This window comes from Maylandia zebra, linkage group LG16 (genome assembly GCF_041146795.1).
Source record: "Maylandia zebra isolate NMK-2024a linkage group LG16, Mzebra_GT3a, whole genome shotgun sequence".
NCBI lineage: Eukaryota > Metazoa > Chordata > Actinopteri > Cichliformes > Cichlidae > Maylandia > Maylandia zebra.
The window spans coordinates 22474648-22500503 of record NC_135182.1 but is presented as its reverse complement, the minus strand read 5'-3'; the positions used below and the strand labels follow the sequence as shown (position 1 = coordinate 22500503).

Here is a 25856-nt window from a genome sequence, read left to right as displayed (position 1 = left end):
TGAAGCCAATGTTCACCTGGCAATTATGATGGCCTGGTGACTGATGGGGAAATCTTTTCCTGTGTGTTCTCCTCAAGAGGACTGAATCACAGTGCCTTGCAGACAGTGCTCAGAGGCATCTCAACTTTGCTCTGTGCTGCCATGCAATCATTCATTTGGAAACAGTTATGTCAGGCCTTAGTGCTGTTTTTAGAAGCTACCATTGGTACAGTAGGGCTTGCTGGGTTCTGACTGGACAAGGAATATCATGTGGTTAAGTACAGGGACATAAAAGATATTAGGGGAGGTAGATTTCGCCTGGAACCAGACTGACTTAGCAGAGACTTTGCATTGAGAAAGGGTTAAAGAAAAGGGAGCAACAGGCCATTATAGATATTTACACTACAAAATCAAGAGATACCGCATGAAATGGCAGTAAATACAAAACAAATGATTGATATTCACAGATGACTGTGTGTGATACTACACCGGATGCAACAAGATGTGTAGGTGACTGTCAGGCCTGATTCAGAAGGTGATTTATTCATTTGATCTATTTACTCTTTCTGGGGTGAAAATGAATACAGCCGAATCAATCCACATTGCTGTTGCGCTGATGATGCAGTGTGTATCCTGCTTTAATGCTTTAATATCTAAGAGGCACACATCATTGACTTCGATAGGGGTAATTGTGATTTTAGCAAGAAAAAAAGACATAATCACAAAAATAAAATAGAAAATAATAGAGATGGAGATACAATAGACAAGCTGTTTGTTTTAGGCTGCTCACCCTGCTTCATGTGTTTGAGAGAAAGCCTGGGTAACTATGGTGTGGGTGTATTCCCCCGTGGCCTTGATCTTGGTAATATGATGGGTGAATTCTGGTTTCAGCTTTTTTGTCCTCCTGAGATCTAAAAGAGTTTGCTGGGAGTGACAGCAACTACACCGCTGAAGGTGTTACTCTGTTAAGAGATCTAGTGTGTAGCATAGATCGGGTGCAGTCACCCATGGGATCGATGAATGTGGGGGTCAGCTGTGGCTGTCGGTACAGGTGACCCAGAAGAATAGCCACTAAACATTTCAAAATGTTCACTGGCATTGGGACGATTTTTCCTTAAACTGGTTACTTGCTTAAAAAGACTAATGAGCATTAGTTTGGCAACTTTTTATTTTATTTTATTTTTTGCAAAATAGAGATAAGCTGCAGGAGGAAAATGTAGCTTTTTAAAACACGCAAAAGGCATTTATAATATCCTTAATAACTGTTATTGGCAATCTATCTCTAAGCCAGGGGTTCATTCTTCCATTATTGGAGTCTAAAATGTTGCTTTCGGTGCAATTATTTGAAAGTCATCAAGACATCTCGACTGCAATTTCCCATATTTGATCACTTGAAAAAAAAACCCGAAAAAAAAACCTGTCAAATCAGGCGAATCCTCTTCCCTCCTCCTCCAAATTGTCTGTCTTTGTAGTACCACTAGGCAACAGTGAGTGCATCACTGAAATCGTGGAAGTGCGCAGGAGCCGAACAGGGAAATCGAAGGGAAAGAATGATTTAAGCAGCCAAAAGAGCATCTGGTGGATCTCTGCCGCTGAACTATGAGAATCCAGTCGATATTTCTCTAAGAGAGGAGAAAAGGTGCCCGAAAAGAACCAGGCAAACAGCGTCGATGCGCGCAGCAGCAAATGACGACAGTGGGACAGTGATTTTCTTCCTCCAGCTCGTCATTTTTTACAGTCATATACTTGGGCGCAATTTATCTTCTATGTGTAGAGATCGCAAAGGAAGGACTGGAAACCGAATTATCTCCAACACAGCCGCAAGTGCGCAAAGAGCGTTTTCATCTTGGAAACCGTTTCCACAGACTAATTACGCAGAGATAATTGTCTTTTATAGACCACTTAAGGATTTTGAACTTTCCAATGAAAACTTACTTCGTGAGTACAGTTTTGAACAAGTCGATATAGCCCCCCAACCTTCACTGGCGATGAGTAATCCACGACGCTGCAACTGATAAACCTCTAAAACCTGGACTGCGACTGGCGCGCTTGGATACCTTATCCTGTGCGTCGCTTATTTTATTTTATTTTTTTTCACATGGCTTCTATCTTTGGGGTTTGTAAGCTGGTCGTCCATTATTGATATTTCATGGCTGTAGAGTGTAGCAACAGTAGTGTGTGGCGAAAGAGGACGATGCAAGTCTAACTCGGGAGAAGACATCGCACTTTTATCGCCTTATTTCCCAAAAAGGAGACATTGCGCACGGGCACTAACGACTGCAGCAACTAAAAGCCAGACTTTAAAAAAAAAAAACAACAACATTGAATCATTTGTTATTTCTTTCGCTGCTGTCATCGTAGTATGTCTGCACTTCGAAAGAAATTTGGGGACGATTATCAGGTAGTGACCACCTCATCTAGCGGGTCTGGATTCAATCAGCCTCCCCCAGAGAAAAAGAAGAAGAGGCAGCGGTTCGTGGACAAGAACGGGCGATGTAACGTCCAGCATGGGAACCTGGGTGGTGAAACCAGCAGATATCTCTCAGACTTATTCACAACACTAGTAGATTTGAAATGGCGCTGGAATCTATTTATTTTCATCCTCACCTACACAGTCGCTTGGCTCTTCATGGCCTCTATGTGGTGGCTCATCGCGTACATCAGAGGAGACCTCAACAAAGCCCACAATGATAAGTACACTCCATGTGTGGCCAATGTCTATAACTTTCCCTCAGCCTTTCTCTTCTTCATAGAGACCGAGGCCACGATAGGATATGGTTACAGATACATTACAGACAAATGCCCCGAGGGGATCATTCTCTTCCTTTTCCAGTCGATCCTCGGATCGATCGTCGATGCATTTTTGATCGGCTGCATGTTTATCAAGATGTCTCAGCCCAAGAAAAGGGCCGAGACTTTGATGTTCAGTGAACATGCGGCGATTTCTATGCGAGATGGAAAACTAACTCTCATGTTCAGGGTCGGGAACCTGCGTAACAGCCATATGGTCTCTGCACAGATCCGCTGCAAATTGCTAAAAGTGAGTGATGATGCTTTTGGGTTTGTCCCCAGTGTTTCTCATAGTTCACCTCATTGTTTAGAAAACTGATACAGAAAGGCCTACACACTGACATTTAAGCCTACTCCTAACTGTTCATAGAGCCGCGAGGCATCTGTTGGACAAATCCTCATTTGTATTTCCAAATTTCATAGACTGCAGTGGATGCACGTTACACCACATTTGTGACATAACTCCAGGAAGATCATTACCTACCCTAAATCAAAACACAAAAGGCATATGGTTTCCAGGAATTGTAATACAATTACAAAAAGAACAATAACAGTAAAAAATAATTTGGCAACTTTTTCCAAGCGGCCTGCACCTTAGTAATAACATTGTGTGTCCATGAGTTCATTTCTCTACGCAAGAATATTCTTATTTGTCACTTCCCATGCCTTTTACTGCTTTGCTTCATAAACACTTTCCATAATGTAAATGTACATCCACTACCATAACAACAGACAAGAGTATGCTGACAATACAGCAGAAACATTGCAAAAAAACCCTGCAGCTTCTATCACATTAAAGACGTATACGCCACACTGCAACAACATCCATGTTAGTAAATGATGACAGTTGCTTTTTTGCTTTGCTTTGTTTGTTCGTTTTTCCATAGGGGCAAATAAGCCACGGCAGGTGAGTTTAATGCAGGTGAATCCACTTTGATCAAGTGGATCAAACTAAATCCAGTTTATTTAATTACACATGTAAAGAGTCAGTGACACCTCCAATCTATGCTAAAATGGATATTCTCAGAGCATGTGTCCTTCTTTTGCCTTAATTTAAGAAAATTGTAGTAATTTTCCTGATAGACTGGTTGGATCTGATTGCATATAAAATGTGAAAAGCTTACACAAAGGCTCTTGATAAGCTGTGGATAGCTGTCTTACCCCTTCCTTCTCTCTACTGAAGAGTTCTCTGTCACTTTCTGTATGCTTCTTTAGTCTCGCCAGACCCCCGAAGGCGAGTTTCTTCCGCTGGATCAGCTGGAGTTGGACGTGGGTTTCAGCACCGGAGCAGATCAGCTCTTTCTCGTCTCACCACTCACGATCTGCCATGTGATTGACACCAAAAGCCCCTTCTACGACCTCTCCCAGAGGTCCATGCAAACAGAGCAGTTTGAAATTGTGGTTATATTAGAAGGAATAGTGGAGACCACAGGTGAGTAAGAGCAAACATGCATTTTTGTTGGCTTGCTGTGGTGAAAATGACAGCTTGTAGCCTGTTTTACTTCAAGTCATAGCTGCAGTCTACATCTTCAGTATAGGAGCATGTTGGATTGTCTTTTTAATGGTGCTAAAGTACTTTGATGTGTTTCTGTAACAGAAATGGATAATATTGAGCTTCTTCATAGGTGTTAATGGTTGACATCCAAATGGACTTGGTATTGACCTCTTGATTGCAATTCATTGATTTTTATTTCTCTGGCAAACACACAGAGCTGCTAATAATGAAAGTGGTTGGCATTTATAAATCACTGATGATTAATTTTGTCTGCAGGCTTTAAATGAATTTTAACACCTTGTGTGCTTTGAGAAGTTAGGCAGAATTTTAAACCACACTTAAGTGCAGAACACTTGAAGCTCTAGCAGGTCACCGTTTTGGTTTTACACCTTTTCTTTTTGTCATCTGCAGTAAATTCCATTCCTCCGTCTTTGTGCCTGAACAGCTCTTACCTCTTGGCTGCTGTTCTCAGAGGGCATGATAATTTGCTTTCTAAGGTCCCTTTAGAATTAGGGGAATTCCATTTCCACAAGATGAGCAATGCCCCGAGTAAAATTCTCCACCGTGGTCATTTTAAATTCGACGATTTATTTGACACAGTTGCTATAGTAAGAGTGGGGCGAGCTCCCTCAGTGTTACAGAGTGAACACAGGAGCAGTTGTAATAGGCTGGTTCAGAGAAAACAGCATATGGAGATGTGACAGGGAAGCTTGCAGGCCAACACTGCAGACAGTAATTAGCATAGACATTCAATTCCTGATAGATAATCATGATAGCAATTTATTGCAGTTGTATCAAAGATTGAGCTCACTGTGACCCTCCAGCTCAGGGCATGCAGTATTTATGATTCGTCATTTCACTGGCATGTTGCATAGATGAAAGTGCGCTGCACATTATTGAGTTGTGTTAATATATTGCAGTTTGTATTACGTTTTAATATATTCCAGTACGCAGCATCTGTACAGACTTAATTCTGTGAAAGACAAATTGAGGATGTCTCATTATAAATTAAATAAATAATCACTAAACATCTGGTGTAAAATGATCTAAATCTTAATCTTTCATCTTGCTGTGATTGTACATCTTTTGTGACTGTCGCACATTTGGCTAGACAACTAAAACTCGCTGTTTTAAGCAAGTGCGGCAAATCTGCAGTGTAGCAATGCGATAAAAATCATCATTGTTATATTTGCAGATATTTATAGCGTTACGCTGTCGCTGAAGCATGTGTCATCGCATCATCCGTGTGTTTTTTGGGGGGGATTGTTGTGCTCACGTTTGTATTCCACAGAAGTGTCTGTATGGAGGAGCACTTGCGGTTACGTGAAGTTGGTGAGAAGGGTGATGTAGAAACAATCTATAGTTAAAAATTGATGTACAGTGAAAGTCTAAATCCTCAGACGCTTTCATTTCTGGCCAGTGTAACTCTGTTTCCATGGCAACCTCTCCTTAAGTATTCAGGATTGCAGCACTGCACCTAAACTTAGATATTTTTTATATTCTTATGGTATAGGAATCATATAATCATTTTGGTAATAAATTGGGTAAACATGTTTTTTAAACATGAATCTAATTTCCAGTTGTTGACACCACCTGGCATCAAGGAGACTCTCCTCTGAAATGTGAAAAGCACACAGAGGCGTTACTCTTCCATAAAGTGCTTTCCAGAACAGGTGATACAGCAGAGAAAGAATAAGATGAAATATTTATGAGGCTTGGTGTTTACTAGTGAAGAAGCTGCCCAACTCCCCACTATTTTCTTTTTTCTCTCTCTCTTGTTATGCGTGGAAAAACACTGTCTGGAACATGAGTTAAAATACTCTCCAGATTAAAGCCTCGCCATCACTGGGCTGTTGGGCTTCCCATTAGATAATAACAGACACAACACTGTACCCTTTTTGACACACTAACCTTTCGTTCCTCTAGATCACACGAAAATATTTTGTCAGTTCTTTTTCCGCACAAAAGAAGAAAAGAAGAGCGTGAAGGAACTCAGAATTGTTCTATTTTGCTGTAACCTCAGAAAACCCCTACATTGTGCAAAAAGGCACAAGCCTACCCTCTTCTCTTTTAAACAAGAGCCTAAGGTGTTTTTAATCACTGCCTCAATGTGATACAGCTTCCAGATGAGACGTGTAGGTTGTCTCGTGGCATCCTATCTTTTTTCTTTTCCGCAGTAATACCAGTTGTGCTCCAGAGGATAAATTGCAGTTAATGTACTGTGCATGCTGCCAGAAGAGCAGACTAGCTTTAGAAAAAAACAGCATAGGCTTGTAGTAACAAGTTTTAGATGAGTTAATGGCGCTAACAGGAATAATGTCAAACAATCAATAGAAGCAACACACACCAATTTACTTCCCAGCAAGAAATTTTAGCAGTGTGATGGGCTACAGAGCAGTACGCGTCAGGCTCTGTGTCTGTGTGTGCTTCATCCACCTATTACTTACTGGATCTCTGTAAAATAATACCCGGCTTAGTTATTTCAGCATTATTCGAGCACTGCAGGCCTGACAGGTGCTTGGATCAAAGAGGAGGAATTTATTGCAGCAGGAGTGGATAACAAGTAATGACTATAAACCAGCTAATATTTGATGTTTGCGACTCTGGTATAACTCCAATGCTTAATAAATACAAATGCATTTTGTCCTTTTAGAGTAATGATAACATTTTGTACATATGTGATTATACATTTGACATTAAATGCACAGTCTGTGATAGACTAAGACTGTAGGGCAGAAATATTTGCTCACTTTCAATAAGGTAGGGTCTGCAGGAAAAAGTGATTATTATATGCTTAAGCGTTTTCTGTGCATGCTGGACTCTGTTTAAACTGGATGTGAAGATGCATTTCGAACAGTCAGACTGAAGAGTAATTAGGTGTGAAAAGCGTGGCTCAGTCACCATAGACCTGTGTCATGTGTCGTTATGTGTCTCCAAGGTGTCTCGCTGACCAATCGTGCTCTGATTTTTTCTACATCACTTCCGCTAGAAGGTCAAATTTATTGTCTGTCGCCAGTGAAGCAAAAAATTTATTTAGCAAGGTTGAGCAAAAAAAAACCCTAAATGGCTCAAGATGTACGGGTTATTCCAGCTATTTAGGGTAGTGAGAAAAAGGACTACCATATCCTGCACTAATACATCCCGTGTATTGTTTTGTTTTGCCTTTTTTGAGGCTGTCTCAGAACACAATAGTATTTGCACAATTCATTTCAATTCAATTTTATTTATATAGCACCAAATCACAACAACAGTTTCCTCAAGGTGTGTTATATTTAAAGATAAAGACCCTGCAATAATACAGAGAAAGCAGAGAACACCCTTCAGAGGACGTAGGGTCTATTGAGTCCCAGATCAATCCTGGCAAGTGGTCTAGTGGCCGTTTACACTCGCTGTCCATTTGTGATTATTCAGAGTTTGTCTCATAGAAACTGTTAATACAGCAAGACTGCAACAAAGCCATCCTGCCTACAGTCTCAATTTATTTATCTGATAATACATATAAATATACATAAAGTTTTAGATTGTCGTTTTTTTGTATTTTTTCATAACCGAAGATATTAGTGGTCACGTTATTTTTTCTCTTTATTTACTACTAGAATTAGTTAGCAGTATACTATTTATAATGGAATCAACAAAAAAAGATTTTTCACAAAAAAATTTGAATATGCAAAATTAAAGTCCTTTTCAGTGAGTCTCAGATGAAGGCAGAGTAAGCAGATGAGTGACGAGACTTTGGATGAGGTGCTCTGGACAACCTCAAAGAGTTGGCGACAGGGACGAGGGGTGTCAGGACAGCTCGAAAGGGAGATTGACAGATCGCAAAGAATTAAAAGAACAGGGGCGGATTGATTTGGACAATGTGGGCAGATAAATCATTGGAAAAAAGTAGTAAGTCCACAATTTGGATGACAGTGTGTGAAAACAGAAGCGATGATGAAAACAGGGCAGCAAGAATAGCCCATATAACCACAATTGATTTTCCCCACTTGGTGACACACCTGCTGAGAAAAAAAAAAAAAAAAAAAAAAAAAAAAAAAAAAAATATATATATATATATATATATATATATATATATATATATATATATATATATATATATATATATATATATATATATTAGGGGTGCAACAATACTCGTATCGGTATTGAACCGTTTGATACAGTGCTTTCGGTTCGGTACGCATATGTATCGAACAATACAAAATTTTAAATTTATTTTATCAACTTTCCTTCTGACGATGCTGTCTGTGTTGAGAGCTCAGTGGATCTGCCTTCGACTACTCCGCCTAGGCTGCACTGATCTGCACAGATCTGCGCAGATCCACTGAGCGCAGCGCAAGCTGAAGCTAAGCTAGTTGCAACATGGCAGCTGCCTCAACGCTAGCCGAAATTGAACCTCTCACACCCTCATTCAGATCTGGCGTTTGGAACTATTTTGGTTTTCATGTGAAGTATGACCCTGATGGTAAGCGTGTCATGGACATTAGAAAGTAAAACAGTATGTTGGACGTGCCACGCCAGTGCGTTAGCGCAGTTAGCTTGTTAACGTGTTGACGCCGTCCAGCCCAATGCACGGGGCGATCCGCGGTTACTCGTTAAACGGAGATTTGCGGCGTTATGGCGTTAATGTCATTTTAACAAGATTAACGCTGACAGCACTAGTGGGAACACAATATATATGACTGCACATTTACACCGACATCATCCTAGTGCAAAGACAAGTGGAAGCAGACAAAAACAACAAGCATGCCTGCTACAAACTTTACCCGAGTCATTTAGACAGCCATTAGCACATGATTCTCCTTATGGGGACCTGATATGTTTAATATGCTGCTGAGAATATAGCCCAGAAGAAGCGTATAGTATAGCTTTTATTTTGGAAAGAGCCATTTGTCTGTAATAAACTCTTTTTTCCAAAGATGAGTGATTTCTCGATCAGATAGATTTTTTTTTTTTAATATTTTGTTGTTTCAGCAACATTACATTTAAAAACTGTACTTTTGAGTTAAAATATATATTTATAATTGTGTACGTGTACAGCTGCATGCTGTCCTTCAACCTCTGGCTGTCTAGATCATGTCCAGAAAATGATGTGAGCTTTATAGACACCTGACAAACTCTCTGGGGAAAACCTGGTCTTATTAGGAGAGATCCATCCCACTTTGGATGGTGCTGCTCCCATTTCTAGAAGAATGGCTGAATACGTAAAACTTCCCCAAAACCCGACATTCCAGAATTTGGACTGTAAAGCAGACTTGCAATCTTACGCTCCTCTCTGCAGCTTCCCTTCTATTGTTATCCCTCCAAAACCTCATCCTCACAGAGACTGTGACTGCTCCCAGATCAGCTACAATAGATCAACACAAAAAATGACATTAAAAATGACTTTTGAAACAGCACCAAAGAGCAAAACAATGAAATATGGTTTTATAATCATTAGATTTCTCTCTTCTAAATGCTTATGAGTAAATGATTTTATAATTGTTCAGTTGTGATTTATGTTGCTTTACAGAAACCTGGCAATGGCAGGAATAATACATTAGTTTAAATGAATCAAACCCCTCACATTATACTAACTGTTAAGTGTCTTGAAGCATAAGCCCAGGAGGAGGAGTGGCAGCAATCTTTCATGTTAGCTTACAAAGACCTAAAAGGAGTTATAATTCATTTGAATGTTTTACTCTTATATATCCAATCAAAAACAAACAAACACATAAAAAATGTTTTCTTTGTCATTTATCATCTACCTATGCCTGACTCAGGCCTTTTGTATGACCTATCTAACTGAATTTGAAATCATTCTCAATAACACCCCACCATAGAGCACTTTGCTCTCAGATTTCAGGCTTGTGGTTTTCAGACATTCTCAAAGTAGAATAGGAGGTAAGGCCTTCAGCTACAAAGTTCCTCTCATTTTCTGTGAAGAACTGGCTCAGTATGAATTTGGGAAATGGACAGCCTCTCTACTTTTAAGATTAGACTTAAAACTTTCCCTTTTATAGTTAGGGCTGGATCAGGTCACCCTAAATCATGGCTTAATTACACTGCAATAGGCTCTGTCGGGGACTTCCCATGATGCCCTGAACCTTCCTTCTTCTGTCACCATTTTTCACTCATGTGTTTCTACACCACCTTTGGACTTTTGCGTTTAATGTTGTCTTCTCTCTGCCGGCATTAATGTTTGACTCTGTATCTCTGTGCTCTCATTTTTGTTTCTTGAAGTAGATGGCTGCCCATCCCTGAGCCTGGTTCTATTAGAGGGTTTTTTTTATGTTAAAATGGAGTTCTTCCTTCCCACAGTTGCCAAGTGCTTGATCATACAGGCTCATCCCTTAGAGTTTAGCTCTAGTTGGGCAGGGACTTACCTTATGATATTAAACACCTTGACATGACTGTTATTGTGAAGCGGCAATATATGCATAAAACTCAATTAAAAGGAATTGCATAAGGAGGAAATGAAATGACAGAAAATATTCTACTTATGAACTTACCTCAAATATGAAATTAGTTAAAAATAAATAAACAAAGATACTCTGATTGTTTTCTATAAATGCATTTTAACATCAGCAAATTGTTAACTTGCAAGGCATGCTCCTGGTCTGCAGTACGGGCTGTATAGTTTGATGAACGTGCAACCACTCATTGGGATTAATTGAATGTGAGGAAAGATCGTGGTTTTGCTTTCATACAGAATAATTTTAAAGTGGCTTGAACAACAAGATATGCAGGATGCAAACTCTAGTGTCAAAGCCCTTCACTTTGAATCCTTCCACTCAACCATCCACTTAAATTACCTCCAAGATGAGGTGCAGAACTGAACCAGCCCTTTCTTGAAAAATCTGTTTATGTGTTTTAAAACGAGTGTCACATATAATCACAGGTCAGAAAGAACATATTTTTCAAGAAAATAATTCACGTTAGTTTTACATAAATGTAGTTTCTACAGGCTGGGACTGGGATGACTGTAGCTCAGGAGGTAGAGCAGGTCAACTACAACTCAGAAGGTTGGTGTTCAATCCCAGACTGCTCCAGTCTGCATGCTGAAGTATCCTTGGGCAAGATACTGAACTGAAGTTGCTCTCCAGTGCTTTCATTGAAGTGTGTGTGAATGCTAGATAGGAAAGTAGAGCAAGTGGAAACGTGCTATAAAAGAACCAGCTCATTTACTATTTGTGCTAAACAAGTATAGGCATCAGAATATAATACAGGCACCAGACAGAATATGAATGTACAGAGCTGCTTTTAAAAAAATCTGATAGCTAACCCTGTTATTTTTCTTTTTGACATGATTTCCAGTATGACTCCCGTTATCTTTTACCATATAATACCTTGCATCACCCATATTGACTGAAATCATACTCTTCATGGGCAACAGTTTATCTCATACCAGGCAGCCAGCATACACAATAGCAGGGCCCCAAACCCAGCCCACCTAAATACAATGCAGCCACACTTTTTTCCTGGTATGACATGCCGCACGTCTGCTGTTGTGCAGCACAGCAAATGACAAGTATTGTTCTAAATATATATAAAAAAGTTGATCTTGAATGTCAGAAAAATAGAAACAAATTGTGATATAATGACATATTAATAGCGCTGCAGGTCATTTTCACTGTTCTGCTGCAGCGCGGATGGTGACCTGAGTTTGACTTGCCAGATGAATCACAACTACTACATGCAGTCTTAAAATACATCAGAAGTTTAGATAAGTGTCCCATTAACACCAGTAATGCTGCTCAGCACTACGAAGGCTTAAATACCGAGCCAGAGGCAATCTGTTCGTTAGTGGAGGTGAATCTTGAGAGCTCAAAATAAACTGTAGCTGCCAGTAACAGACGTTTAGGTTGCTGTAGCCATGAAACTCATTAGTGTGTTGCGAATAAATGTATTTCATGATTTCCACAGCGCTCCTGTGCGAATGCTGTGTTTTTTTCTTTCCCACGGAGCTAATGTGCATCTATGTAATTTAAGACCATGCACTTTTCAGATTAGAGACGTAATAAATAACGATAAACAAGCTAATGATTTATTTCGTGGGGCCTCATTTTCATTACAGAAGTGAAAGTCAGCACATTAGTCTGTCCCTGAAATTTTGTATTATGTTTTCAGTCTAACATGGCGGCAAAACAGTGTTGAAATCTTCGCAAACCTCCGAAAAGTGTTTCTAAATTCACTCATCGGCTATGAAAAGCAGTGATTCATGAGCATAAAGTGTATCATCAGCATAAACTCTTTATCTTTTCAGAGAGATGTGACTTTCATGCAAATTTGTGGAGTGTGATCATTATACTTGTTGCGAAATTCATAGAGTGCTGCATATAGGTCATATTTAGAAATGTTTTTAAGCACAGTTGCCAAGGTTCTTCAGGATTTATACTTCATGATGAACTCGGTGCTCTTAGATGTCATTTAGTTGGTTGGATTACTTTTTTTCTTCTTCTCAGTTTTCACTCAGATTTTGCTTCATTCTTCTGGTGACGCATCACTTTTGTACCGCGGGCACAAACGCATTCAGCTTACTGCACTAACTAATGATCTCAGTGTTTCGAAATGATTTTCCTCTGTGTCGTACATGAAACACTGAATCACGCTTCATCTCTTGATTTGGTTCTGAGGCCGATAATGAAGGAAATTATGGGTAAAACATCAAAAGCACTCTCTTTTCATCGATTAAGTTGTGCATTGATTTGGATTGTTTGCAAAGGTTTCTTTCGGCCCCCTCTTTTTCATACTGCTACAAAGATTTGTCATGAATTACTGTTATGGAATAAAAAATAGAATAACCCAGCTATCTGCTCATTTTTTGTTAAATGAGTGTAGGTGGCAGGGGTGGTTGCTTATAGACTGGAGCAGCTACTAATGTTTATTCATGTGCTTTTGTATGCATAAATACTGTATAAATACTGACTGGAGAGATCAGCCCTGAATGATGAATCTTCTACCTTCAGTTTGTTGGAACAGCAGTGTGTCTGTTATAAATGAAGTTTGTGTTTGGGCATGCGTTAAAGTTTTAAAACACGATGCAGAAAATATTAGCATTTGGATTCGTCTACATAAACAGATGCTCGAGATTTATCATCAGATTGTGGAATCAGTAATAAAAAAGGAATTAAAAAGGCTTGGCACTCATTTTATGTAAATAAACAACAATGAATACTGATTTGTGTGGAGGAAAAACTATTAAGTTATATAATATCATCAATTAAGTTGTTGTGCAACAAATACACATACTTGGAAAATGAAATTAAGAGTAATAATCACTTTGATGTAGACTCTGTCTAGTGGTAAAGCCAGCCAGCATAATTAATTGGGAACATTCATTGCCACTGATTAACAGAGCAGCCAATGTCATGGCTTGATCTGTGCTTTATCATCAGCAGCAGCAGTAATTGAAATGAACACTGAGACCTTTCTTTTACGCCAGAGGCCTCACAGTTTCATTCATATGAGCAAGAGGCCATTGCCCCGGAGGTCTGGGGTCACCTGACGTCAGTTACAGACGCAAACCCCGTTTATGAGCCAGCTGTGAAAGATCAGAGGAGCTGACCATAATTCATTTTGAGTCATTGAAGCGAGAGCATGTCCTCTCATCTCAGTGTCATGCTCCCTGTCTCGGGCCTGCGGGTCAAAGGGTTAAAGTGGGTTCGGTGGAGAAGTTGAGAGTCGCAGCTCAGGTGAGAGCAAGGCTTTCCAATTAAATCTAACGTGCTCGGGGTGAGAGCTCCTGAGAGAGGTGTCTGTCCCCGCAGAGATCCACCTGTGCAGCTGAGGAGATAAACCACGTGTTGGATGCCTTTCAGCTTTAACTTTAAATATTTTCAATGAGACTTTCCTATATAAACTTTACCTACAGTATAGCTTCACTTTGCATTAATATTTAATGAATTCAGTTGTGTTTTCATTTATGTACTGTATTTCAAAAGCCACTTTACTGTAAACTGCTTTATTGTACCTGAGTAAAGAATCAGGTTTTGCATGTATTTCTCACTTGAAATGAATAACTTCAAAGATCTGTAGCTGTGACACATCCAGAAAGAAAAAAGAAATGACACAGAATCACAAAGTTCTATATAAATTTAATGCAATGCGTCACACTAGTCCCACAGTAAGAACTAACTTTATGAAGCAAACCGTTTCATTTTATGAGAATGTCAGAGAGGTGTTGGTTCAGCTAAAGTCTGAGTCTAGATTATGCTGTAGTTGCACTGGATTGGGTAATTGGGTTTTATTTGCAATATATTTCACTCCATTACAACAACAAGAAAAACTGAAGCTTCATATTCATCATAGAAACAAGTCAGAGCGTCTCGTAGCCTAAGCTTTATAGGCATCAGACAGATTTATTTCAAAGCTGATTTGCTTATGTTATATTTAAAATGTGTTCAACGTATTTTGTCCAACACCTGTAGCAACTGCTGCTCTGCACAAATGCGTTTCCTTCATGTCGTATTGCGACATTAGCATTGCAAATTTTAGGTAAACAAGGATATTCTAGGAAGACGTGTAAGATTAACATCTTATGGCTATTGCACATACAATAATTGCTCTGGGGCTGAACCCCTCATAATGGACATTGCAACGAACTAGCTATGACATACCGGATTCATTATCCCTTTCAGATGCTGCCATCCCAAGGGGTGAGCACGGTAATTGTGTCTTTAGGGATTTGTCAAGTCTCTGTTGGATGGCAATAAATCACTGGTAGAAGAGGTGTGGTGGCAGACCTGGAATGAACCTGCGCGATAAAATAGCAGTACCTCAATATTTGCCTCTACTCCGAGTGCGAGAAATAACTGACTTGGTTTGAGTAGATGTTGTCTCTCAGAAGATGCGTGTGCCACTTTGTTGTGAGGACACTTCTTTTTTTTTTTTTTATTAATAACACAAACTGGAGACCTCAACATTGACATGACTCCAGCCATAATAGAGGACAGACACTCAGGGCAAGTGTTACGTTGTTATGCTTGTTTAAGAGGTTATCACCCCAAAGAAGGTTGTGATGCACTCGCAGCATTGATTTGCGGAGCTGTGACCGTCCCTGAAGTGCAGGTGAATCAATCCCGAGGCCTAAACACAGAGCCCCATGAACATGTTGTTCTGAAGGCTTGTCTTCTTGCAAGGCCCTCCTCTGGGATGTCTCTTTCTATTTTTGCCGCTCAGACATGGTTTAGTTTACTGGAATAATGCGCTCTCAAGCTCAAGTGACAAACTTGAAAAAAACAATAGAGATTCTTTACTCCTTTTAATACCATCCAAGCGAGATCTCTTAAGGCTTGAAAATCCCTCTTTTGTCTGCCCCCCTCTTAGCTGTAACTCCTTTTCATGACTTAAGAAGATTTAATAGTGGCGATCAATATGAGATTATAGCTTCTTTCACTCATTCAGTCTGTTTTAAGGAAAGAAATTGGCTTTCTGATCGTTTCTGAACTCAATATACTTTATAATGAGAAGCAAATCTTTCATATTCTCAGCTGGTGTGGACACCTACTCAGTGTGATTTCTCCTGTATGAACAATAAAGGTTTTTTGGCCTAAAGAAAATCCATTGATTGGCATTTTGCTCAACTGCGTCCCTTTACGACGGTATCAGCTTTGCCTTCATTTGGTAATATGCGCTCTTCTGGCTGTGTTAATGGCCCTCAGCCATATGTTCCTGTAGCCTGCCTGACACCCCACCTTGCGTGGAGATGCTTGGCAGCCCCGCTCCTATTCCTTTTCCTTCCTTCCCTTTCCAACAGCCTCCACACTCAAGCAATTGCCACAGCATCCAGTCTCTCCCCTCCCCCATAGCAGTGCACTTCCCCTGCCTTTTCCCTCCATCAGCTTCCTTCTTGTTCTCATTGCTGAGCCCCGCGCTGTGGGGCTGGAATAGAATCTGAGAGCTGCAAGCAACTTGAAGCCATCTTCACAAAGGGATTACGCACTAAAACAGTATTTAATGAAGGGAGGGGACTTATTTGCATCCTTGAAAAGTCCAACTGTGAAAAACAGGTCACTGAATGCTTCTGGATTTCTCTACAGTTTACCAGTTGATTGTGGTCACCATAGAAACAGCTGATCAGGACTTGTGGCCGCAATAGCACTATCACTATCAAATAAGAAATTTTATTGTGTTGCAGGAAAAATTTAATACTAGAGTCAAATTTTACAAAAAAAATAGCTGTGACAAACTAAAAACATGTTATTCAGACCTATGAGCTGCACTTCTCTTTCTTCAGCAAGCAGATATGGCATCCATCATCATCATCCTCTGATATTCTTCAGTTTTTCATGACCTAATACAGACAGGGGAATGCTCCTCCCTGATTTAATTGAAGAACAGAGCAGTTATTATGAATTAATTGTTATACCTCGCAATCGCGCGTTGCAGACAAAGACGTGATGCGGATAGCCTCGGCTGCAGCAAATGTTTGACAGGAGTGGCGCACAGATAAAAGGCTGAATCTTGAATAATGTTGTGTGACCGTGTGTGTGCAATGTCCAGATTCTCATGCTTGTTTTTGCTAGCGTTTTTCTCATACATAACACTTGAGCTGTTTCCACAGCCGTGATAGACTGTCAGGGGACTTTGCTGACAGCACTGCGCTGGTGTTTGTGTGTGTGTGTGTAGAACCATTTGAGTGACTGAGCGAAAGGGAGAGCCAGACAGAGAGTGAGCGAGGAATAAGGAGGTTATTTGTGATTTTGTCACTAAATATGAGGTTGCGAAGAACTCTTTGACACCCACCTTCCCTTTTTTTTTCTTCTTCTGACTAGCACTCAGATGAGAAGTCATTTGAATAAACCTTCATTTTCACATAGCCGTCAATTTTGAGTGTCGTTTGCCGGGTGGCTGTGGGTTGTTTAATCATACAATAGCTCTGATTTATTTATTTGAAAATCTAGATCGAGACTCTGCCTAGATAATTTGACAGAGCTGAAATTAATAGGCCTCTGCTCTCACGTCTGCCCCTTGACTCTACTCTGTCCTCAGTGTGTCAAGTGCAGATTTGCAGCGGTGATTTTTACGGAGCCGAGTACCAATCGGATATGATCCTGCAGCTTTTCCAGCCTGGATAAGCTTCTTTTAGACCGTCGTGTCTGTGAATACCACTTGTCTTGTTTTTTTTCAGCTACTATCAAGAAACACTGGCAGGCTGCCTCTGAGTTTACAGTGCTTTTCTGTTCCAGTCACCAAAGAACCCATTTTATCTTTGCTGTCAATCCGCTTCACTTTGTTAGCCCAGAGAAGAAGCTAGCTCTGTCTTATCACAAAAGTGCATTTATTTAGAGTCTCAAGCTGAGGTGGCTTTCTGGGCGCCTAAATCTCAAAGCTTATTCTTGACGCGATTTCCTGTTCTTCTTTTTTTCATTCCATTGTGGAGTCAGTCGGTGAAATATTTTAAATATGGTGCAGATAGGGCACAGGCAGCCTCTACATCTCACTGCTCTCTACTAATTTCCTCAGGGTTTAGCAAAATACCTGTGAGTTGATTTTCAAACATGGTTGTTGCTGAGATGACAAAAGAAGATCTGCATGCTCGTTCTGTTTTCCATGTTCTCTCCTCTCTGAAATCTACTTTTAATGAGCTGCATTTTTATATCTGTGCAACATTCCTGAGTTCAGCAGAGGATTATTCAAATGTTATTCATGCTGTTACATGAATATTACATATCATGTGAGTCCTGTTCTGAAGGGGGGGCGGTTCTGATGGGGTTTCAATTTAGGCCCCAAAATACCATATATCACACAGACTGTGCAATGTAGGGATACTTTTATGAATAGAGAGATCCTTAAAATGTTTTTTAAAAAGTTCACAGGTAATAATACTGGTTTAAATGTTGCAATGATTTGGGAATGTATAATCTTTCTTAAAAAGCTGTGCAATAAAAGTCAGCACTAAGTAATATCTGTGACTTTCACTTTTTTTTCAACAACCAATATACTGGCATGTTGAGGTAAAACGGGAAATGATTCTTATCTGAAAGACTGTCAATCAAAACTGAAGAGAGATGCAGTTTTTACCCCTGTTTCAGCGATACATAATAAAGTAAGAATTAAAGCATGTAACAGATGGACTCATTATGTTACCAACAATGACATCAGTTCACAGCTGTGGAGATGGAAAATCTAAATCATCTTTAGCTCTGTTTACTATGTTCAGCAGTCAGACGTTAACTTTGTCTGCGTTTTGATGCTCGGTGTTCAATGTGGGACTTCTGCTTCTACTGTTGTATTTGTCTTTAGTCGAACGGCTACTTTTACTAAAGGACTTTGCACTTCTTGTACCACTCGCTTAGGTTAATTGAGGGACTGAAAGCAGATAATAATTTGATCCGAGTCTACCCTCTTCCCCCATATGTTGCCTGCCAGCATAAGTGCCTTTGAGGTGGTTCAGTAATTTGCAACAGCATTATCGACACACACACACACACACACACACACGCACACACACACACACACACACACACACACACACACACACACACACACACACACACACACACACACACACACACACCAAAAAAATCAGACAAAAGGAGAGATACATTTTTTTAAGATGTTGTAAGTCGATAACAGAGAGGTCTTCCTCTGTGAAACTTGTGTATTGTTGATAAAACAGCCAAAAGACCCTGATTTGTCTTCCAGAGAATCTGTAAGAGGGGTGTTCAGAATCTCTTATTGCGGAGCACTTTATAGAGAAGAGCCACTCCACAGAGGATTTGAAATATACTGGTATTGCCTTATACAGAGTCACAGAAGGGAACAGATAACGATTTACTGAAATTAGAAGTGTAATGGATCCACACAGTTACAAATTTCTCTCCTAATGGGCTGAATGAGGAATTGCCTCTTTACTGATTCCAGTGATGTTTTTTCCCCCACTTAGTTTCTTCTGGCTTCTCTTTTCTTTAACAGAGTTGGTGAAACCTGACGGTTTTCTGTTTACATGAACTGAAGAATGAATGAAACTGACCACAGGTTGATTTATTATTATGATTATTAGTGTAATTAATAAATCTGTCAGTCATTGTGTCTCCTCAAAGGACAGTTAAAAAATTCTACATTCAAATTACTTTTTTTTAATCATAAAAATCATAAAAAGAAAGAAAAATCTAAATACTGGAAAAGCTGGAAAGCGCTGTTTTAGTGATTTTTGGATTAAAAATTTCAAACATTATGTTGATTTTCTGTTTTTTCTGTCATGACTCATAGAGGTAGGTTAAATTATTGTTACAGCACATCGTTTTTATGCCTCGATGCTAACGACATTTCACAAAACAACTTTTGGGCTGTAAATGCGAAACTGAAATAATTACACATAAATGTTTGATCGGATGAAATAGTGAAGTGAATAAGTGAATTTTATCAACTTCATTGTGGCGCGATGATCTTTTCTCACCATTATTAAATGCTATAACTCAGAAACAGAAGGGGAGATTGTGACAATTTATTTTTACATTTTCACAGATGCTGAAATAGTGGCTTTAATATTTCATATCCACCTATAAATTTCTCTCACAATGTACATATTTTAATAAGAAAAGATAATATTTTAATCAGGACAGCCATGGATGTTAACTGCAACTTGTTCTTTTTGAAGTGATGGGGTGAATAAAAAGAATTTGAATTTCCCAGAAGTGGTTAAAAATCCATGTAGCGTAGTTCCAGTGGTACCAACTCAGTATAACTGGGAAGCCTATACTATATCAAGCATACAGTATAAAAACTGTGACTACAAAATTATTTTAGCTTTCACTTTTTTGACATAGAGGTGTTGGTAACATCAATAAACCTAAGTTTCAGTGACAACACTGTACACCACATATCAGAGGTGTTTTTTCTCCCCCTCTCTGCTGTGACGTCCTGCTGTTGTTCCCAGCAGCACAGAGCACAACAGATATGTTTATTTTTGTGCGTTTGCTTGTTGTGTTCTTCTTCTTTTTTTTTTTTTTACCCCTGCTTCGCGTGCATTTATGACCCGTTCGTGTGATACAGAACGTGCGTGCCGCAAAGATCATCCGAGGGAAACAGTGCAATATTCCGCCCGAGTGATGGATGAAAGGGGATGAGAAAATTGCTCTGCGCTTTATTAAAAATGACATTTGTATTATGAGTTTTGGGCTTCGCTGATGAGATGTCACCAGAATATATGTTTTCCCCACTTCACCAAAAGGCAGACACTTTTGAGCTGTGTGGTTTTGTGTTGTAAAAGGTCACATTTCAGTGACAATAAAACTATTTTGGTCTGGCTCGGGAGCCATATTGAGGATCTGAGCCTGTCCTCAGTGGAAAATCCATTCTGAGCAGTTGGGTTGTGCATTTTTTTTTCAGCTGTTGAGAGACTTTTGTGTTGTGTCACTGTTACTTTTGACCAAACTAAGCAGAGAAAAAGCTTTATGGCTGTCACATGCACACATTTCTACAGTTTTGTTTCCATAGAAACGCTGAGTTCTGGGCAGGCGTGTGTTTAAGAGTTACATAAGGCTTTACCAGTAATACATTGTACAATCCAATATGGGCATTCTCATTTGAGTAGATTTCTATTTTTAGCAATGATACATAGTAACTGTAAAAAAAATATCTAAATGAGGTTTTATGGTTTCTTGCTGCTGCTATTTTAGGCTGTGTAACTGCACTCTGTTACTCGATCTAGGGCTGCCTCTCTAACTGATACGAAACTTCGATATACACAGCATAATGTTTAAATTTCCATACAAATTTGCAGTGTCTTGGCCTTACTGAAAGTCGAGGTGCACAGTTCATTATCACTGCTGTGTCTGTTATGGTGTGGCCATATGAATGTGGGCGTTGCAGAACAGCAGGTCTTTAGCAACACAATTGTACATATCTGATGCAACAGTGTCTACAATTATGCAATGGCTCAAGTATCTGTTCTTGAATAATGTATGGAATTGAAATCTATATTAATGATCTTGATTAAGCCTGGTGCTATTGTTAGTTCTTGAAGGATGATACAGCGGATTAGATCATTGACATCAGAGAGGTTTCTGCCGTAGTGGGCTGAGTGGGTTGAGAGGAAGGGGAACAGGTTGAGCAGGGATTCGGCCCCAGGCCTGCAGGGTTCATGGGTTTCCAGAGACAGAGGTCTTACAGTAACTCCTACACTATCTGCAGGGCCGATAGTGTTATTAATAGATGTAAGATGAAGCTATTTGGATTTTGTTTTTACTGTAGCAACCCCTTTCACTCCTTTGATTTAAAAAATAATAACTAAAGAGTGTTGTAGTCTTTTAGATATAGTATCAATGTCCAATTAGCACTGAGCGACATGTTTGATTAAGAAGGTGCAGCTCATTTGTGGTGGTGATTAAGTAGCTGTCAAAAGCTATAATCTGAAAGCATTTTCCACCAGAATTTTCTCACAATCGGTGTTTGCACGCCTGTTGATGGCGACTGTGTTTTGGCTGGCGGAAATTTAACAGGTTCACTATGCAATAAGATTTCCATTCAGGCTTAACTCTATCGCTCTGGCCCTACAGTTCTCATTAGCTTTGCCCACTTTATTCACTGCAGCACATTTGTATATGCCCAAAAGGCTCGGGGACTTTGAGGCAATAGTGCAGAAGTAATACACTGAATACCCTAAACGCACTTGATGTTCACATCTGTGATTGTGTACAGAGCTGTTATCAGTGAATTATTTTATGACCTTGGGAATCAGGCGGAATCGCAGATGCTGCTAGTTTCGATGATGACATCCTCGCAATCAGCAGCAGTGTCTCACTGTGAATAAGCGCTTCTCTTAGTTTGGACCCAAATGTCGCTGCTAGAACAATATTAGTTTGGTAATTAAAATGTGTGATAATTATGAACCGCAGTTGCTGATTTCCTGATGGATTTCAACAAGTTTTAACATGAATGTCCCAGCCATTCAGCTGTGTGATATAACCAATTTAGTATTTTGTTCAAGATGTAAACCTAATTATAGTTTTTCTGCACTCACTTTCAGCTAGAAATTAAAATTGTTTATTCAGTGGAATGTTAACTATGCTGGGATAGAAAAGGCTTTCCTGTAAGCAGGGGAGTGTGACATAATGCACACATGGCTTTGATAGCTACTGCTGAATAATGACGATGAGTAATCACTTACAAGCATCCAATAACTTTGGATGAAAACAAATGTTTAATGCTGTTTAATTCAAACCTTGGGATTTTTCTAATTGCATTAATTTGTTTCTGAGGATGCGAGGGGAGTTTTAAAGCAGGATTTTAATTCCCCAGTGAGGGAACATTTATTCCAAATGTATAATAGTCTGCTATCATGTGCCAAATTTGCAAGGCATGGTTACAAGTACACACACAAGCCAGACACATGCTAATAAGGCTATTGTGGTTTAATTTGTAATCTCCAAAGGACAGAATTGAGCACTTTTACCCAAATTGTCACGCTGGTTTTGGCTTAACAATGTCATGAAAAAGGATAATGAACATTTTTTTGTCTGTATGTGTGTGTGTGTATGTGTGCTTTGCATAACATCTGATTCCCCTTTAATGTCTTAAAAAGAAATATTACTTCTATCTGTTGTAGTTGCTAAGGCGTGGACAGAGCTGTTAAGTAGAATAAGAGTGGATTTGAGGTCTTTTTTTCCTGTATTTTTGTACTGGACTGCCATAAGTGAAGACGATGCTAAACCAAAGAGTAAATGTAATATTAATATGCACTGTACTCTTTGAATACATGACAGGTGCAGTGGAAGTTCCTTACTAATCATAATTTTTAATTAAAATTGGACTTTTGTAATTATTATTTTTTCATTCTTATAAAACACGTGCAGCCAATTACTCAACTATACTTTTAATTAATGTTCATGTTAGCTTGGAAATTGCTCATAAACATCACATTTAGGAAGGGAAAATCAATTAAGCTTTTTATTTAGGCAGCTGGCTCTGTAATACAGTAAATGCTTAATCATTGAGGCAGTTTTGTTTGCAATATTGTTTGCTTTGTCATCTAAAAATAGCTCTGGTGAATAACATATTGGCTCTTATGGAAGAGTGCCAAGCACATAATTAAATCAGGGCTCTGCTGTATAATAGTGGAGTCTTGAAATATTTCATATTTAAATTTTTGGGGTTAACTGTACTGTTATAAGTCAGTGACACATAATTTGTGAAACTTAAAGGGTCTTCTGTCTTTTCGTCACAGGAATGACCTGCCAAGCGAGGACATCGTACACCGAGGACGAGGTTCTGTGGGGACATCGCTTTTTCCCGGTCATATCTTTGGAAGAAGGTTTCTTTAAAGTGGACTACTCTCAGTTTCATGCTACATTCGAGGTGCCCACCCCTCCTTACAGCGTGAAGGAACAGGAGGAGGCCCTGCTTCTCTCCTCGCCCCTCATGGCTCCATCCCTTTGCAACAGCGGGGAGAAGAACAGCTCTCTGGACTGCTTGGAGACCCTGGAGGACAATGACAGCACCACCAAGCTGCCTACCAAGCTCCAGAAGATCACAGGGCGGGACGGCCTGCCTAAGAAGCTACTAAGAATGAGCTCCACCACCTCAGAGATGACTTACAGCTTTGGCGACCTGCCCATGAAGTTGCAGCGAATCAGCTCTGTTCCTGGCGTTTCTGACGACAAGCAGGGTGGGAAGGCCTCCAAGATCAGCACAGAGCCCATCAGTAAGTCAGTGGCGGACCTACCTCCAAAGTTGCAGCGACTGGCTGGAGGAGGGGCGGGCAGGATGGACGGACACCTGCCGCCTAAACTTAGAAAGATGAATTCAGATCGCTTTACATAAAGCAGGCAACATATTTTAAATTATGCCATCCACTTTTATTTCCCTAACTGAAGTCCTTGTACTATTCCTAATTTATTAATGGACAATATTCTTATATTAAACGAAATGTAGAATATGTGCACAAAAACCTTATATAAAGTGTGGGGATGGAATTGAGCACATTTGTCTCTGGATGTAAGTGTACATGCTCTGATGAAAGACCTCTGATTTTTTTTGGGTTGTTTTTTTAAGGATGATGTACAATTAGCACAATCTGGCATGTAAGAAACAGCGCATGTAGAACAGAATCTAAATAATTTCTGGCATGACATTTATTGATATATTATTTTACAAAAAGAATTTCATTAATGAATTTGCAGACGGTGGAACAATTGCACAAAGCCATATGATTTACAACATGGAAAACCTACATTACATGGTTCTAATTTGTGGTGACGACAGGCACATACATTTGTTTTGAGTTGATTGCTTTTGTTGTTTAATGTAAAATCGTGGCAATGTTATGTTAACTGCATGCTTCTCTTATTGACTTAGCTATACAAAGGTAATAGACAAAGATGTTTAGCCTTAACTATATTACCTTGTTTCCATTTTCATGTTTGTTCACAGCCGTATTTTTGGCATTTCATATATAGACTATTTTACCATGTGCGATTTTATGAATTTATTAGATGATCAAATACAAAATATGTTGCTAAATGATGCATTTTACATTTACGTAGGAGTGCATTATCAGCCTCATATGACCTATCGGAACTGGGCACAATGAGTTTCACTTATTAAAGTAACACTTAAGTTGAAAGATTGAATATTTGTTCCTGATAAGCACAAAACAATCATTATATTATACCCTGTGATATTAAAACCTATTTATGGGCATTCTGTTTTAAATTGACTGCTTAGGGCAGTAGTCTAGTACTGTGCAATCACATTTTTCATTATATAACAGAATACAATCTATAGTAGGCCTGTGTGGTCATACAAGACACTCCTTTAGAATTTCAACTTAGGTGTTACTATTTAGATTTACCGGGCCTATAAGAAAATCATAACCTTTGTTTTAGGGGCCCATAATATTCCTCCTCTGTGATGAAAGCAATAATATTATAATGACTATAATCTTTATATAGCCACAGGGTCTACCACAGCCCCATATTCATTCTGTTGACTGAATCCATGCCATGAAATCTGGTTTTCTCTAAATGCATCAAAGACATTGTATGATACCCAATCTCTTCAGGAATAAAGATCTAAAGTAACTGTTGAGCATCTTGCTCCTTTGACTTGATATAATGCATACTTTACTGAGTTGGTGAAAAAATGTCACCGTGTTAAGGGCGGTCAAAACGATGGAAGACCAACACCATTGTTTCGTTACTGTTAATAGCTGACCTGTGTGGCTGCATCTACTGCCATGTGAATTACCCAAAGCTGTGTACACTCACTGGCCACTTCCAATCGCATGGCAGCAAAATGCACCCAAATGTTCTTCGAAATGATCAAAACAACGTGCTGAAATTTTAACTTTGCATCAGAATGCAGTGACTTCGAACTTTGACTAAACTTTGACAAGACTTTGAATGTGGCATGATGTTTGTACTTGGATTTTCCCACTCAGCTATCTCTAGGGTTATGGTCCCATAAAAGAGAAAATACTGAGTGGCAGTTTTCCAGGTGAAAATACCATGTTGATGCGAGAGGTCAAAGGAGAATGGCCAGACTGGTTAAAGCTCAAAGGAAAGCAACAGCAACTCAAATAACCACTCACTAAAACCAAAGTATGCAGAAAAGCATTTTCTGAATGCACAGTCCAACGAACCTTGAAGCAGATGGGCTACAGCAGCAG

General features: G+C 39.4%; 1 protein-coding gene across 1 annotated transcript; it reads left to right on the top strand.

Moving 5' to 3' along the window:
• The first annotated feature begins 1466 nt into the window (after positions 1-1466).
• kcnj3a (potassium inwardly rectifying channel subfamily J member 3a) lies at positions 1467-25274 on the top strand. The gene is made up of 3 exons (XM_004555410.2): positions 1467-3019; positions 3985-4201; positions 23415-25274. Exons 1-3 carry the CDS (start codon positions 2342-2344, stop codon positions 24008-24010), a joined length of 1491 nt encoding a protein of 496 aa, XP_004555467.1. The 5' UTR covers positions 1467-2341; the 3' UTR covers positions 24011-25274.
• Positions 25275-25856: the final 582 nt, after the last annotated feature.

What these genes read in the sequence shown, in the direction of transcription:
- kcnj3a (XM_004555410.2), top strand. Translation starts at nt 2,342, where the DNA reads ATGTCTGCACTTCGAAAGAAATTTGGGGACGATTATCAGGTAGTGACC. An exon ending in TCCGCTGCAAATTGCTAAAA is followed by an intron (nt 3,020 to 3,984) that starts GTGAGTGATGAT and finishes ATGCTTCTTTAG; the next exon opens with TCTCGCCAGACCCCCGAAGG. An exon ending in AGGAATAGTGGAGACCACAG is followed by an intron (nt 4,202 to 23,414) that starts GTGAGTAAGAGC and finishes TTTTCGTCACAG; the next exon opens with GAATGACCTGCCAAGCGAGG.